The sequence below is a fragment of the Delphinapterus leucas genome, chromosome 20, assembly GCF_059928025.1.
Source record: "Delphinapterus leucas isolate spDelLeu-1000000601 "Yukka" chromosome 20, BTC_Dleu_Yukka2, whole genome shotgun sequence".
Lineage (NCBI taxonomy): Eukaryota > Metazoa > Chordata > Mammalia > Artiodactyla > Monodontidae > Delphinapterus > Delphinapterus leucas.
In genome coordinates, this window is record NC_143148.1 from 30,479,626 (window position 1) to 30,497,214 (window position 17,589).

Sequence of the window (17,589 nt, forward strand, 5' to 3'; positions counted from 1 at the left end):
GTTCTGGGAGAATTTCTTGGTTCTCATTTACTTCGGTAATTTGATTTTTCTGCAGCACGCCTTCTGTTGTTCACTCCAGCTATCATCATTTTAAATGAAGCCATACGTATTAAAAACAAGTCAACTCCAAGCAACCTTTCCTGATCTCATGCTGTTCCATCCTCACAGCTGCTTGCCCCATTTTCACAGGTGCGGTGCCCTCTTGAATCAAGCGGCTTCTTGAAATATTGAGAATTTTACAAAATTTTTTTCTGTCCATTTGAGTAACACTTTTTCGGAAGAGTCAGTTTCTGTCAAACTGGTTCCTTTCCTTAGAACTGTAATACTTTTGCCTGAGTCTAGTGATTTTTCCTTGTCTGTTTTTCCTTATAGAAAAAGGACTAGCACCGGCTGATAGGCAAGTCGGTGTTAAGGTTGGTTCTGAAAAACTTAGTATAGGTTCCCGACCAAATCCTTCACTTGAAGGAGGAGGAAGAAAATGTATCTTTGCAGGGCCAGATGAGAGAGTTGATGAACTGGAGTGTACTGAATGACGTGTTTCTGTCTTTGGGTGGTATAGATGCTCACAGTATGAGCAAACCCTGGCAGCTTTTGGACCATTCCTGGCATACCTGCTCGCTCCAGTTTCTTACCTCCACAATGCCTGGTTCTCTTCTCAAAGTGATGACTTGCACCAGCAACACGTCTGGGGGTCTATGGGTCCCGTGGGTGGTGTGCATTTAATACTGTCCTGCAGAGGCTACAGCCTCTGGGTGCCCTGTAGCCTCTCCTGCCCTTCTGCTCTGCACCTTCTGAGCTAGAGGGGGAGCATTGCTCTCAGGATCTGCTTGATATATTTATCAGGATGCTGCCCTTTTTTTTAGTCCCCCTTTGTTCCTCCACTATGTCCCATGCCCAGCTCTGTTCTAACACTTAGCCAGTTTTACCTCACTCGTTTCATGGTAAAATCCTTACGGACAAGATCATGTCATTCAACTCGGCATCTCCAGAACTTAGTACAGTTTCTGCCATAAAGGGATGTCAGATAAATAAATGAGGGCCAAATGAGTACTCTTGAATTGGGGTCCCCAAATGATACACGAGCAGCTGCTTTGGCCAGCATTACCCAGGAACAGTGCCCCTCAACCCTCCTCTGCATGAGAATCCCATGGGGCACTTTCAAGAATACAGTGCCTGGGCCTCAACTCTAGAAATTCTGTTTTTAAATTATTATTATTTATTTATTTTTTGGCTGCGTTGGGTCTTCTTTGCTGCACGCGGGCTTTCTCTAGTTGAGAGCGGGGGCTACTCTTCGTTGAGGTGCGTGGGCTTCTCATTGTGGTGGCTTCTCTTGTGGCAGAGCACGGTCTCTAGGTGCATGGGCTGCAGTAGTTGTGGCGCACGGGCTTAGTTGCTCTGCGGCATGTGGGATCTTCCCGGACCAGGGCTAGAGCCCATGTCCCCTGCATTGGCAGGTGGATTCCTATCCACTGCGCCACCGGGGAAACCCAACCCCAGAAATTCTGATGAAGCTAATCTGTTGTGGGTCCAGGGCGTCAGTATTTTTTTTTTTAATTGAAATATAGTTGATTTACATTAGGGTGCTGCCCTTCTTTCATCTCATTCCACTTATACTGTATCCAGCACAATTCCTTGTAATTTCTGGTGTATTGAGAACCTTTCCCTAACGTTGAGCACTGAAGGAAGTCTTAAATTCTTTTACTACTTCATTGATCATCTCATTGGGAATCTAGGAATGGGGTAGGTAGAGGCCTGGGTCTCTACTGTCATCTTGCCAGGAAGCGTCCCCTCCCCCCTTTCGTTGGCTATTAAATTCTGAAAACGTTCTCAGTCATGGATGTCCCCACATATAGGAAAAATAAGGTCATAAATATTAAGATTGAGGGATGAGAATGGACAGGTGAGTAAGAATGAAAAGCTTCGGTGATCGTGTGCACCTGGGAAGATTGGATTTCAGTATTGGGCTTATTTAGCTCAGGAGTGCCTTTAGGCAAGCTCCTGATTGTTACTTTAAGAAATTTGGGGATGCAGTAGCCTCTGGTGACACACTGGACAACAGAACCGGGGAAATAAGGGCTGGGTTAAACTTAGCGTGACCAACTGTCCCAGTTTGTCTGGTGTGAGAGTGGGGATCTCAGGATTCGGGCCTTCAGTGTTACAACCAGGAAAGCCCTGGGCATGAATTGATTACCCTAGCATCAATTATGCCACTGCATCTGTGGTCTCTTATATATGAGATGAGATTTCATGCTACAGTGAATGTCCAGAGTTCTCCCTCACCCACTGATAGAGCACGCAGCATTTAGCCTGCAAAGAGTAAGAGCTTCTTTTCCATTTGTTTTGTTCAATAAATTCTACAAACTCTGATTCCAGTTGAGGAGAGAGTCAGTTTTTAGCTGTATTCTGAGATAGCTCTGGAAAACAGGCATTCTTTAGTGTTTTCTTTCTAAAAATTTTTAGCATTAGTCTTTAAAGCTGGGCATGTCTTTAGTGTATCCTTTAAGACGTGAGATATACAATCCATGAGGCTTGAGCCACTTTCATAGACTTAGAATTTTAGATAAATTAGAAGCTCTTCAATGAAAATTACGGGGTTCTTTCTAAAAGTCATAAAGGATTAGAGACATTTGGGAGCAATCTCAAAAGAGTTGTTTGATTAGAGAGTTGCCAAGGATTTAAATAAAGGTACAAGCCTTGGAGTATTACTTCTAATGTTGTGTTTGCGACTTGGCCTGCCTCAGATTAGTGGCCCCTCAGTGGAACAAAAGCACTTAACAGATCTGTTCATTAAGATGATTTGTTTTCCTCCTTATGATGTCTTTAGAGCCTACTGTTAATAGCCTGGGAGTGATAAGGCTTTTATTTGGGTAGGTGAGAATGGCATCTATGTATTTCTTTTGTTTGTTTGTTTGATCTCCTTTTTAAATTTTATTTTATTTTTGGCTGTGCCATGCAGCATGTGGGATCATAGTTCCCCAACCAGGGATCAAACCCACACCCCCTGCATTGGAAGCGTGGAGTCTTAACCGCTGGACCATCAGGGAAGTCCCCAGCATCTATGTATTTCTTAGAAATTGTTTCAACCCTTTATGAGCACCTGGGCCTGGGGAAACTCCTCCAACCCCTGCTTTTTGTTTTTGTTTTGTTTGTTTGTTTGGCTTTGAATCCCCCTTTAGATAAAATAGTTCAGATCTACCAGAAATTCTCAGGTGTGTCCTTAACCAGAATCCTCAGAGAGAGCAAACTGGGAAAGAGAATGGACATTCAGTCCTCTTCAGGCCATAAGCTACACTTCTGAACCCAAGTCAGCAGAGGTTGGATCTGTTTTGATCCTCTATATTAGCTTTCCTTGTCTTTACATTTGCTTTTAATACTCCAAATGTATGACTGCTGTTTTTATCCTCACCTTTCATTGCATCTTGTGTTGTTTGTTCATACAGTGTCCGAATGTTTTGTGACTTACTCATCTTCAATCTGTTGTTCCTGTGAAAATACCAAAAGTTGCTCTTAATTTCACTTTTTCCGTCCCTTCACTTACCCATCCATTAGCAGGTCCTATTATTTTCCTCTAAAACATTCTGCATCTGATCGCTGCTCACCGTCTCCCCTGCTGTCACCAGGTTTTTGTGGGGACACATTTTCAGCTCATTTAGGTGAATATCAAGCAGTGCGGTTGCTGGGTCTGATGGTAAGAGTGTGTTTAATTTTGAAAGAAACTGCCAAACTGTCTTCCAAAGTGGCTGTACCATTTCACATACACACCAGCAGTGAATGAGAGTTCCTGTTGCTCCACATCCTCACCAGCATTTGATGTTGTTGGTGTTCAGATTTTAGCCATTCTAATAGCTGTGTAGTGGGTATTTGTTTTAATTTACACTTCCATGACAAAGGTAGTGGAGCATCTTTTCATGTGCTTATTACAATCTGTCTATCTTCTTTGTTCAGGTCTTTTGTCCATTTTTTAATGAGTTGTTTGTTTTCTTATTGTTGAGTTTTAAGAGTTCTTTGTATATTTTAGATAGCAGTTCTTTATCGAACATGTTCTTTGCAAATATTTTGTACGAGTCCAAGGCTTGTCTTCTTAATCTCCTGACGGTGTCTCTCACAGAACAGTTTTTAATTTTTATGAAGTCTGGTTTATCAATTTTGTCTTTCATGGATTGTGCCTTCAGTGGCACCTAGAAAGTCACTGTCACCCTCAAGGTCATCTAGATTTCCTCTTAAGTGTTTTATATGTACACGTTTTACATTTAGGTCTATAATCCATTTTGAGTATTTTTTTGCATGTAGATGTACAGTTGTTCCAGCATCGCTTTTGAAGAGACTATTGAAGTCTTCCCTTCACTTCAGTCTTCTGGAAGAGATTGTAAAGAGTTGGTATTATTTCTTACTTAAATGTTTGGTAGAATTCACCAGTGCATCTGTTTGGGCCCGGAGGTTTCTGTTTTGAAAGGCTATTATTTATTGATTCAGTTACCTTAGTAGCTACAGGCCTATTCAGTTTGTCTATTTCTATTTGTGTGAGCTTTGGCAGATTGTGTCTTTCAAGGAATTGGTCCATTTCATCTAGCTTATCAAATTTGTGAGCATAGAACTGTTCATGTTATTACTTTATTTTCCTTTTAACATCCATAGGTTCTATAGTGATATCCTCTTTTTGTGTGTTCTGTCCTTTTTGTTTTTTGCCTGCATAGAAGCTTACTGATTTTATTGATCTTTTCAAAGAATCAGCTTTATTTCAGTGATTTTCTCTATGGATTTTTTTTTGATTTTATTAATTTCTGCTTTTATTTTTATTATTTCTTTTATTCTGCTTACTTTAAATTTAACTTGCTCTACTTTTTCTTGTTTCCTAAGGTGGAAGCTTGTTGACTTTAGATCTTTCTTCTTTTCTAACATGCATTTAATGCTACAGATTTTCCTCTTGGCACTGCTTTTACACATCACACAAATTTTGCTATTTTGTATTGTTATTTTCATTTGGTTAAAAGTATTTTAAAATTTCTCTTGTGATTTCTTCTTTGACCATGTGTTATTTAGAAGTATGTTCTTTATTCTCTAAGTATTTTAGAATTTTCCAGCTATCTTTCTGTTACTGATGTCTAGTTTACTTTCTTTGTGGTCTGAGAGCAGACATTGTATGATTTCAATTTTTAAAAAATTTGTAAAGATGTGATTTTTGTTCAAGAATGTAGTCTATTTTGATGAATGTTTCACATGACCTTGAGAAGATTGCATAATCTGCGGTTGTTGGATGAAGTCACCTATAGATGTCAATTAAGTTGATTGATAGTACTCTTGGGTTCCACTATGTCCTTACTAATTTTCTGCTGATGGATCTATTCACTTCTTTTAGGGGATGTTGAAGTCTCTAACTATAATAGTGGATATGTCTGTTTCTTCTTGCTGTTCTATTAGTTCTTGCCTCACATACTTTGTTGCTTTATTATAAGACAGATATACCTTAAGGATTGTTACCTCTTCTTGGAGAATTACCCCTTTATCATTACGTAATGCCCTGCTATATCCCTGATAATTTTTCTTGCTTTTGCTCTGTCTGAAATTCATATAGGTACTCCAGCTTTGTTTTTGATTGGTGTTTCCATGATATATCTTTTTCCATCCCTTTACTTTTAATCTATATGTGTCTTCATATTTAAAGTGAGTTTCTTATAGACAATATATAGTTGGGTCTTGTTTTTTCATCTACTCTGACCATCTCTGCCTTTTAATTAGTATACATAGGCCATTGACATTTAAAGTGATTACTGATATAGTTAGGTTAATATCTATCTTATTTGTTAATGTTTTCTATTTGTTGCCCTTGTTCTTTGCTCTTATTTTTCTCTTTGGTCATCATTAAAAAAAATTTTTTTTTCTGTCATTCTCCCTCCTCTGAGACTCAAATTACATTTATGTTAAAATGCTTAATATTGTCTCATAGGGCATGGATACTCTTTCAGTTTTTTATAGTGTTTTTCCTCTGTGTGCTTCATTTTGGGTTGTTTCTGTTCCTGTGTATTCTACTTCACTTATCTTTTCTTCTGCAGTGTCTAAAGTGCTGTTAATCTCTTCAATGTGATTTTTATTTCATTTAATATATTTTTCATCTTCAGAAGCTTCATATTATATATATATATGAAATATATACATAAAAAAAGAAAGATATGTATTTATCTTGTGTATCATATATATCATATATCTTTTATTTCTCTCTGCTACTTTTTGGTTGAATGCTGGATATGGCAAATTTTATTTATTGGTGCCTGATTTTGTTTTTATTTGTTTTTTTTTTTTGAACCTATGGGTACTGAGAGCCATAGGTGATTTTTATTTTACTTTATTTATTTTATTTTTTTAAATTTTTATTTATTTATGGCTGCATTGGGTCTTAGTTGCTGCACACGGACTTTAGTTGCGGTGAGCGGGGGTTACTCTTCGTTGCGGTGTGTGGGCCTCTCACTGCGGTGGCTTCTACTCTTTGTTGTGGAGCACGGGCTCTAGGCATGCGGGCTTCAGTAGTTGTGGCTCGTGGGCTCAGTAGTTGTGGCTCGTGAGCTCTAGAGCACAGCCTCAGTAGTTGTGGCACATGGGCTTAGTTGCTCTGCGGCATGTGGGATCTTCCCGGACCAGGGCTCATACCCGTGTCCCCTGCATTGGCAGGCGGATTCTCAACCACTGCACCACCAGGGAAGTCTGCCTGATTTTGTTATATTCTTTTAAGTAGTGTTGGACTTTGCTCTAGTGAGTAATTAAATTATTTGGAATAAGTTAGATTCTTTTTTTCTTTGCGGTACATGGGCCTCTCACCACTGCAGCCTCTCCCGTTGCGGAGCACAGGCTCCAGATGCGCAGGCCCAACGGCCATGGCCCACGGGCCCAGCCGCTCTGCGGCATGTGGGATCCTCCCGGACCGGGGCACGAACCCGTGTCCCCTGCATTGGCAGGCAGACTCTCAACCACTGCGCCACCAGGGAAGCCCTAAGTTAGATTCTTTTGAGGCTTGCTTTTAAGCTTTTAAGTGGCTCTGGGGCAGCCTTTAATATAGTACTTATTTAACCCTACTACTAAGATTATGCTTTTCTAAAGACTCTATCGTCTCAGGTAGTAGGAACCATTCTGCCTGCTGAGAACACAGAGTATCCCTGGCCCTATGTGAGGTCTGAGATTTGTCTAGTCTATAGCTTTCTGGAACTTATTTTCCTGCCTGTGGGAAGTTTTCATCCACACATGCACAGACGAATACGTAGCCAAAGACTTGAAGGAACCCTTCTGTAGATGTCCGCTTAGTCTCTCCCTGTGCGGGTTCTTCTGTTCCAGTATTCTGCCTTACAAATCCTTGCTGCCTTGGCCTTCCTAAACTGTAGTCTCTGTCTTCACAACTCAGCAAGAGAGAAAACTGAAAACTCTGAGTTCTGATATCCCCGTCCCTACTCTGTGACTTTGAAACTGTGTCTAGCTAGTAAACTAAGGCTCACCTATTTTATTTCTCCTATCTTTGGGGTCACTGTTTTCCAGTGTCAGAAACCTTTGTTTCCTATTTTTGGTCTGTTTTATAATTTTTTAGGGTAAGAAGGTAAACCTTGTCATGGTTACTCCATAATGTCCATAAGCAGGAGTCCTGCAGTTGGCATTTTGCATTTCCTTTCTTCTGTTTAGAGGTAATTTTATAGGTTGTTTTTGCTGACATGTAGGGAGTGTGGTGGTCTTTGCTTCCTAGTTTAAGTCATTGTCTTTCTCAGTATCTTGCTAAGAAGCCTCTGTTGCTTACATAGGAAATCATGTGTTGCTGGGGACAGTTTGGTTCTCTTCTTTGTAACAGAGGACGCGATGTCCTAAGCAGAGGTGTTACAGATTTTGCCTCACATGTGGCATCATTTCTTAGAATACGCAACAACTTGGCCATTGGTTTTTCTCCCACTGCATGTGGTTTTAGGCATATTCTTCAGCGGATGAATTCACCACCTTCTCCGTTCTTGGGTCGTGAATCTGTAGGCTTGAATTCTGTTCTGAGAGCCAAAGCTTTGCAACATGCTGAGTTGGTTGGTTTGCTGCCTGGAAAATTGTTAGGGCAAAATTGATACTTTGACTGGGGAAGGAAAGAGGCAGATTTTCAGATGAAAGATGTTCAACTCCAAATAATACAAAAAAAATTTGGCTTATTCTAAAGGCATGGGTAGAATTAGATGTATCATGAGAAAGGGAAAGAAGTTCAGCCCATAAATAGTGGTGAGTGGATATCATAAGACTACAAATAAGTAGGGTAACCCTATAGCCTGTTTGCTAAGGACAGTCCTGGTTTATGCCTGTTGTCCTGCAATAATTATTAATAACATCCCCTTTCACTATTGAAAGTATCATGGTTTTTGATGGTTTTATACCATATGACTATATATATATATATATATATATATGTCATCCTACTTACAAAGAACGGTTTAAAGAATACATGGTAATTGTTAATTCTTTGGTTCTTGTCTTTCTTCTTGAATGATGGATTTACTGTTTACTTTGTATTTTAGTGAAGTAGTATTCAGTGACTGATAAGTGTGTGTTGGGTGTTTTTTCTGTTTTTTTTTAATTTTTGGTACTTTTCCTGCAGATGATCTCAATGCCACCCACCAACACTGTGTTTTGGCTGGTTTACCACCTCGGTTTAGTTCCACCCACCGAGTGGCAGAGGTAAGTGTAAATAAAAATGTGACTCAAACTTAATTGGATGTGACAGAAGTGGTTGCATGAGCAATTTATCACAGAACTTTGGAAGAATATTTGATAGGAAAATTGCTTCCATCTAACTAGACTTTAGCCTCTATTTACTTGCTTTTTTAGCTTTGAGTTGTGTTGGATCCAGTTTTAAAAAGTGTGTTCACAGCCTGGGATAAGTATATTTTGCTTCTTTGGGGTTATGTTTCTCGGAAAAGGTGCCAGCAAGAGGGCACCTTGGCAGGTGTTGCTGGTTAGAGATTTTCTAAGGGGTTTGTGTCTGTCAAGGTCAAGGGCAGGAGATGGCCAGAACAAAATAGTAGATTTGTGTGCTTGTGCATGTGTTAGCTGTGACTGGGCTCAGATGGTTGAGAATTTATATTTCCCTTAACTTTTGGGTCAGGCTTCCGGGCATGTGCATGTAAATGAAGGAGAAAGTTACAGTGGTGCCAGGGAATTTCCAAACTCCGCAGTTGCGTTTCTAACCCAGACTTTATTGCTAAATTCTGCCAGCACTTGCAGTGGCTGATAGCTGATTAGACTAGCTCAGAATGGAAACTTAAGAGATGAGGGAAGCCTTTAGTAGTCACCCTGGAGTATTGTGTGTGCTCAGTTAAGAAGTGTTCCAGAGAGCAGGGGAATGATCATGAAAAGGATTACAAGTTGACCTCGTATCCAAGCTTGTCCTCTGTGCTTTGCTTTTATAGCTTGACTTTTCATTGTACCACAAGGGGACCAGTGTGAGAAAGTTGGGCAGACGGGATACAGTAAAGTGGCAGGGAAACACAAGCACAAGACCTTTCCAGTCCTGAGACTGTGTGAGTCTATAAGGCAGTGTCATGTCTTTTGGTATTTAGGTAGCTTTTCTAATGGACTGGTCATTTTGCTAGGTGGCAGAGAGGACACGAGTGTCTGTTTAAATCAAGATGCCAGCAAACCCATCAAGCATTCCTTCCCCCTTTTCTCCCTTTCTTCTCTCTTCTATTCATTCATTCATCTAAATATTTGAGTGTCTGTTCTGTGCCCAGTAGCACTAGAGGCATGAGAGAGAGAGAGCCATCAACATGACAGGTATGGCCACTAGCTTTGCTGAACTTCCATTTTAGTTTGAGAGACAAATATTAAATAGATAAAAACACAAATAATTACCTTAGAGACCTAAAAAGGTAAGTTCTGTTAGGAAGGAGTGAGTGAAGACAGGCAAAAAAGAGTGAGCAAGCATTTATAGAGCATCTAATACATGCTTTGTATTGTACAAAAAAGACTTCATTTTTTGTATAATACAAGATGATATAGACCTCTGTCTTTCTAGCTAGAACTCTCCTAAGAATTCTTTTGAGTATGTGGCTACTTATGTGTATCTTTGCACCTTTCCTAATCCAATCTGGAAGAGTGGACAAGACGATTAGTGCTGTGCTCAGAGGGTTGGTACAAAATGATGAATAAGAAGTTTCACAAAATGTATTTGATGAGGGTAACAATCATATTTAATTCATAGGGTTCTTGTGAGGATTAAGTGAGTTAATACATGTAAGTCTTTTAGAACAGTGGCAGGTATAGAGTATGCATTCAAAGAATGTTAGCCACTACTACTATGATTAAATTACTACCGCTGCTGCTGCTGATGCTGCTACTATTACTACTACTGTCTTTTCAGTTATCCTGATGAAAAGCTAGTAGGAGACAGGAACAACGAAAGCTCTTTGTGTGGAAGGCTATTCTGTCTCCATTTATACACTAGAATGTATGTAATGAAGCAAGAGAACTTAAGTCATCAATGAGTCTTTAATTGGAAGCGTTGCTATTAACTGAAAGCTACTACTCAGAAGAAGGGAAGTGATTTTAGTTCTTTCATCCATTCTGCAAACTTTCATTGAAATTCCCAGTGCTCAAGGTATTCTTTTAGACACTTGTGCATGGGTAGAGTGCAGAATACAGAGTAGCAAACAGCATAAGGCTTCACGAGTGACATGACATGTAAGACTTGAACATGTAGGGATTAGGGGATTTTAGGACATTTTAAGACATTTAAGAGTCCTCATCCCATTAGGTGGAAATCTTGTGATTGGAATGGGATGGGGATACAAAGGGAGTATTGAGTGGCTCAACTTTGACTGAATCCCAGGATGCCAGAAAGGGAGTGTTGGCAGATAAAGGCTGATCCCTGAATGACTGGATTGTGAAAGATCTTGGATATCAGGTTAGGTGTGTTTTAACTTAAGTTGGTTCAGGTGGGGGTTATTGATGATTTATTTATTGCAGTAGTGACATATTGGAGATGTCTTTAAGAAGATGAAAATGATAGAGACATCAATTAAACCTGTTGGTCTGAATTAAGGTCATGGCAACAGGAAAAAAGAAGAAATTCCCTTGACTAATGTAGGAGACATAGTGACAGACTTGGCAACTGATTGAAGTGGAGGGAGGAATGTAAGAATGAATGAGTGAGTGGATGAATGGATGAACAAATGAATGAATGAGTGAATGAATGAACACACCAACCAGGTAACTCTTTATTGGATGCTTGTCATACGCTGGGCTTTTGGGTGACTCTGAGGTTTCAAGCTTGGGTGATTTGGAGATGACATTACCATAAGTAGAAATAGGGATCTAAGACACGAGGGGAAGACAGTAGTTCAGTTTTGAACAGGCTGAGTCAGAGCTGCCAAGAGGAGAGGTCCAGCAGACAAATGTAAATTTGGGACTAAAACTTGTGAGAGATCAGGAAACCTTTCCTTCTCCACCTCCTATGATAAATGCACACATTCAGAATGCAGTTTGAAAAGTACCCCTCTGGCCTTATTTCCTTTTTTTCCAAGTGGACCATCTTAACTAAAGTAGCAGTGCTTTCAAAATATCCTGAGGTTTAGCTTTCTCTGCTTTAGTCATAGCTGTATTTGTATCTTCTAATTTTTAGGCAAAATTTTGAGCGTTAATTAATTTTTTAAAAAGAGGTGGATATGCATAGTGATAATAATAATAATATAATCCCAAATCTGTATCTTCTATATTATCTCTACTTCATTTCAAGCTTATGATACTTTACTAATTAGACATACGTAATGTGAATGATGTGACTATCCTGCTTTCTATATTATAGATCAGGGTCAGCAAGTTCTATGGCTTTTGGGCCAGCCAGCTCTTTTTGTAAATAAAGTTTTATTGGAACACAGCCACGCTTACTTATTTACATATTGTTTATGGCTGCTTTGGAGCTACCGTGGCAGAGCTGAGTAGTTGAACACAGACCTTATGGCCTGCAAGCCTAAAATATCTACTATCTGACCTTTTTAAGAAAAGGTTTGCCGACTCTGTTTTACATGATCCTGTGTATACAGGCTCTAAAGTTAAAAGGAATTTTTTAAAAAAATCATCATTTTAAGGGTAACTTTTTATTTCTACCCAAAATCAAAAATTCAGTGCTGGTAAAGTTACAGTGAAACTGTACATTCATACACTACTGGTAGTTTTTCTAATTAGTATATTTTTTGGAAAGCTATATGGGGATATGTGTAAAGCCCCATAAAAATATTCATATCTTTGATCTCATAACACTGTTTTGGGGAATCAAACCTAGGAAATAATTCAAAGGAAGTATATATAAAAAGATATTTGTCTGGTATGATTAACAGTAGTGAAAAGTTGGACAGAACCTTAATGCCTTTATATTATGTGACTTGCTAATTAAATTGTTAATGTCACCTCATTAAGCAGCATTGACCATGGTAGTTTTGAATACTTATGTACAAACAGTGAAAAGTAGCATGTACATTGATATGTATATATTCATTACAGCTGTGTGTGGATGAAGAATTACATGCAATAAAAATAATTTATTTTAAATAGAGTATGGCAGGATTATGTTTTTATCTTATTTAAAGCTTTTAATTTCATCTTATTGTTCTCAGTAATAGAAGAGGGAAAAGATTTTTTTCTCCAACACTATAGTTAACGTTATGGTTTCCCTCAATACAGAGAGGAAAAAAATCCATACAACTTTATAGCCCTCACTTGTTCTACAAATGTCCTTTCCTTCATACAGTATTAAATTAGACATCTTTTCTGTGCCAAACAAAATGATTCGCTATTTTCTGCCTATTCACAATATGTAGGAAACAGATTGTCTTAAGGAAATGTTGTTCTGAAATTCATTTTAGTTAATCAGAGAAGAAATCTATTCAGTTTTTAGTTGCAAAAATGTGACTAGAGTATGTCTGATGACTCTCGACCTTTATTTGATTTTAGTTTTTTTCTGGTTGTGACAGAATGTTCTTGGGATGCAGCACAGAATATATGTTTTTTTAAAATTTAAATTCTATGTATAATTATATTTTGAATAGGTAGTTACGCAAATGGTTCAAAACTCAAAAAGTACCTAAGAGTGTACAGTTAAAACCTATTTCTCCTCACACCAGCCAGCTCCTCTTCCCCAGAGGCAACCAATGTTATCAGATTTTTGTTATCCTTTCAGTGATACTTAATACATATATAAGCAAACACGTGTAATTTTTAAAATTTCTTATATAAATGGTAGTCTACACACTATTCTGTATTTTTTTTTTTTTTTTTTTGCGGTACGCGGGCCTCTCACTGTTGTGTCCTCTCCCGTTGCGGAGCACAGGCTCCAGATGCGCAGGCTCAGTGGCCATGGCTCACGGGCCCAGCCGCTCCGCGGCATGTGGGATCCTCCCGGACTGGGGCACGAACCCGCGTCCCCTGCATCGGCAGGCGGACTCTCAACCACTGCACCACCAGGGAAACCCCTATTCTGCACTTTTTGTTTTGTTTTATTTTAGTAAACCTTGATGATAATTACTTATCAATATGCAATTCTTAGAGTAGGGAATTTTTTTTAAGATATGATACAAAAGCATAAGCCATCAAAGAAAAAATAGGTGAATTGGACTTTATCAAAGTTAAAAACCTTATGCGTCAAAGGGTACCATCACAAACGTGAAAAGAGAGAATGGGAGAAAATATTTGCATATCATACATCTCACAAGGTGCCCATATTTATATTTACATAAAGAACTCTTACAGCTCAATGATTAAAAAGATAAATAATCCAGCTTTTTAAACAGATAAAGGATATGAATAGACATGTGTCCAGACGAGATATACAAGCGGCCTATAAACACATGAAAAGATGCTCACCATCATTAGTTGTTGGGGAAATGAAAATCAAAACCACAATGACATACCACTGCACACCTGCTGGAATAGGTATAATCAGAATCACAGTAACAGGTGTTGGTGAGGATGTGCAGAAATTGGAACCCTCACACATTGCTGGAGGGAATGTAAAATGGCGCAGCCACTTTGGAAAACGGTCTGGCACTTCTTCAGAAGGTTAAATTCAGAGTTACCTTATTGCCCAGCAATTCCATGCCTAGTGTACACACCCAAGAGAAGTGAAAACTCGTACATGAATGTTCACAGTAGCTTAATTCATAATAGCCAAAAAGTGGAAACAGCCCAAATGTTCATCACCTAACGAATGGAGAAACAAAAGGCAGCGTATCTGTACAGTTGAATGATTATTTGGCAATAAACAGGAACGGGGTGCTGACACATGGACAACATGGATGAACCTTGAAAATATACTAAGTGAAAGAAGCCAGTCACAAAGGACCACATATTGTATGATTTCATTTATATGTAATATCCAGAGTAGACCAGTCAAATCTGTAGATCCATAAAGTAGATTTGTGGTTGCCTAGGGCTGGGAAGGCTGGTAGAAATGGGAGGGGGTGACTGCTAAAGGTACAGCGTTTCTTTCTGGAGTGATAAAAATGTTCTAAAGTTAACTGTAGTGATGGTTGCACAACTCGTGAATATACTAAAAGACGTTGAATTGTATGCTTTAAGTGGGTAAATTTTATGACATGTGAATTTTATATCTCAGTAAAACTGTTACCACTCCTCATGCCCTCCCAAAAAACGAGGCCTGATTATAGGTTCTTTACATCAGATGAACTCTAATCACCCAGGAAAAATATATATATTCCCCCCTCCTTTTTTTTTTTTTGGTTGCAATCATGGCTCCACCAGAGTTCGTTTAACTGGTCTTTTATTGATGGGAAATTTTGTGTTGTTTTTAATCTTTTATTATAGTAGATGGCATTTCAATCAATTACCTCTTATGTAGGTTACTCCATACTTGGGAAAGTAAAGGTGCAGGTAGAGTATGTTTATAGACAGAATGTCATTAAAAAAATGTTGTAGGGTTGTCTATGGGACAAAAGTGAGTGGTAATTCATTTCCATTTTTTGTTTTCTCTTTGTAGTAAATTGGAGCCACTGCCCTTCTGCTCCCCACACTTTGGGATCTTCATATTAAAATACATATTAGTCAAGCTTCTGTTTTTGGCACAGAAACTTCATTTTTTTCCCCCAGGCATGCCCAGGTCACATTGTATCAAGTGGCAGTAACTGCAAAGAAATTTTGTACCAGGGGATTAGCCTTCAAGGTTATTTCGAAGGGATCCATTTAAATTGTAAATATTAAAATAAAAATACTCCGGGGAGACATTTCCCTCATTGGGTCTAAAGGATATTTACAGCTGGCGTTTTCTCATTGTAGGAAATCGTGTCATTATCAAAACAAACGGATGCACACTCCACCTGCATCCTCTTCTTTTCTGACATATGCTCATTCAAAGAGGGAGTTTGTCCATTTGACCTCTGTTTTGCTCCCACAGACTTAGAGAGGGATGGACTAGTTATCTGTGCCTTTGCTGATACCCGGGCACTAAGTTATGCCTTTCAACACGCCTTGAGGGTATGAACCACATATTCTCCATTATTTGAAGAATCTATTCTGCCAAGGCAGACTTGCAACTGCCTAGCGTATGCTTTTCGCAGAAAAGGAAAATGAGTTCTTTGCCCTGTGTTTATAACTTCATTTTTTTCCCCATTGCTGTTCTATTTTGTGTACTTTTGAACCAGTTCTACAGTCTGGTTACTTTTTTTTCCCCATTGTTAGGTGCAGGGCACTTGAGATAAAGTCAGTGTTCTTGACTTCTTGGTTAATTAGTTATTCCTCCAATAACTACTTACTAAGTTTCTTTTATATTTAAGACTCAGTTCTAGGTGCTGCAGTATATGTATAGTATATACATTTTGAAACAGGGCTTTAGCCTTCAGGGAGCCTACTCTTTGGAGGTATGAAGCCCATGTAATAAAAAGCAGCAAGATGAGTGACCCAGGTGACGGCCAAGCTGGCAGCACAGAGCCCAAGGAGAAAGCTACTAGAGTCATTCTTAAGTTGAGGAGCATAGGCTGACCTGTGAGGGTGACAGGTCCGGGAAGGGGACAGACGTCCTAGGAAGAGAGGGATGGTAACCTTGGAGTTTGCTTACCATCTCGGTGGCTGGTTCTATCTCTGCAGTGCTCAACGGGGACCTTGGATTACATCTTACAGCGCTGCCAGTTGGCCCTGCAGAATATCCGTGATGAGGCGGACAATGGTGAGGTCTCTTTGAAATCCTTGGAGCCAGTGGTTTTGAAACACGGAGAAGAAATCCACAACGAGGTAAGGACTTTCAAGAACTGTGAAGATTCTCTCCTACTTGCTAGCTAACAAGTTATTCGGCCACAGTTTGCTATGAGTATAAGAGACAAGGGATGGTTCATTACTTACAATAGGAGTAGCCAGGGCATGAGCATTTTTGTGCCAGTTCTCCAAGCCTCTGTTTCCACAGGGTAACGCACAGTGGGCTAGATAGCATGTGCACTTGGAGGGGTTGTGTTCTAGAAGAGGAGCCTGACCTGAGGTAACCCGACTCTTCCATGATGGGCAGTAGGCATGTCTGTCGTTTGCTCCAGATCAAGACACATCTTTATCCTCCAAGTCTGTTAGCAATCCTACCCTTTATTCTGGAGGGAGAAACTCTATCTTCCAAGCGTGTTCACTATAAAGACATCCTTGCAATGAGAGTGTGAAGCAAAGGGCAAGATATGTAGAAACACAAACAAGAGACCCATGAAGGATAATCTTCCAGCAAGGACTGATGGAAACTGGAGGTGGATCCTTGGAGCAGGTGGACCCTTAGGAGCCTTGCCTTTTGTTCAGGAAATTAGTAGCGATTCTGCAGTCTGTGGGACCAGCATGTCTGGATCCCATGAGTCAGTGTTTCAAAAACTTTGTTAGTTTCATTAATACGTTTTCAATTTTTGCTCTGTCTTTGGACTACATATATTGTTATCTCTTCAATACTTTTAAAAGAATCAACTCATTTTTTATGTAAATAGAAGTTTTTAAAAAGGAAGCTTTATATTACCACTTTTAAGTGGAAAGCTGGTATCACTATCCAAAAGAAAAAGTAACCAGAAAACTCTAGCCTGTGAAAACAGCAATGTTATACTATTCCAGCAGACGCTTTTGGCCGGAGAAGGTTCGGAGCCTACAGTCTCTATTCTTCACGTTAAGAAGGAAGATTAGTGCGCAACTTCCTGTACATTCTAAAAGTCATTGAATTCTACACTGAAAATGGGTGAATTTTATGGTGGGTAAATAATACTCCCCCCCCCAAAAAAAAAACCCATTGAAATGAAAGTCGAAAAGAGATTACCAAGTGGTAGAGAATCTTTGAAGATTATCATCAATCAAAGACTTTTTTTTGGATATAATTAGAAGGATTGGTGGAGAATTAGAATACAAAAATGTTCTCAATCATCTCAGTAAATAATTGCTGAGCATGCGCGAGGCACTCTTTCTGGGTGCTTTCGGATATGTTGGGAAATAAAATAGACATTCTAGTGCAGGGAGATGACAATAAATAATAAACACACTACATCAGTTTATTATATAGTATGTTAGAAGTTGATAAGTGGTACCGGAAAAACCAAGCAGGGCAAGGTAATGGAGATTGAGAGGAGCAGG

General features: G+C 39.2%; 1 protein-coding gene across 12 annotated transcripts in view; it reads left to right on the top strand.

Annotated features, from left to right (window-relative positions):
- The window catches only part of FTO (FTO alpha-ketoglutarate dependent dioxygenase), a 406,506-nt gene that overhangs the window by 144,072 nt on the left and 244,845 nt on the right, over nt 1–17,589 (top strand). For all 12 annotated transcript variants that reach the window (XR_016390975.1, XR_016390973.1, XR_016390974.1 and 9 more), the window contains exons 5-6: nt 8,603–8,682; nt 16,096–16,239. Coding sequence is in view for 8 of the 12 variants with exons in the window: in XM_022555119.3 (XP_022410827.1) it covers nt 8,603–8,682; nt 16,096–16,239 (224 nt within the window). In the remaining 4 variants the exon portion in view is untranslated. The remainder of the gene's footprint in view (nt 1–8,602; nt 8,683–16,095; nt 16,240–17,589) is intronic.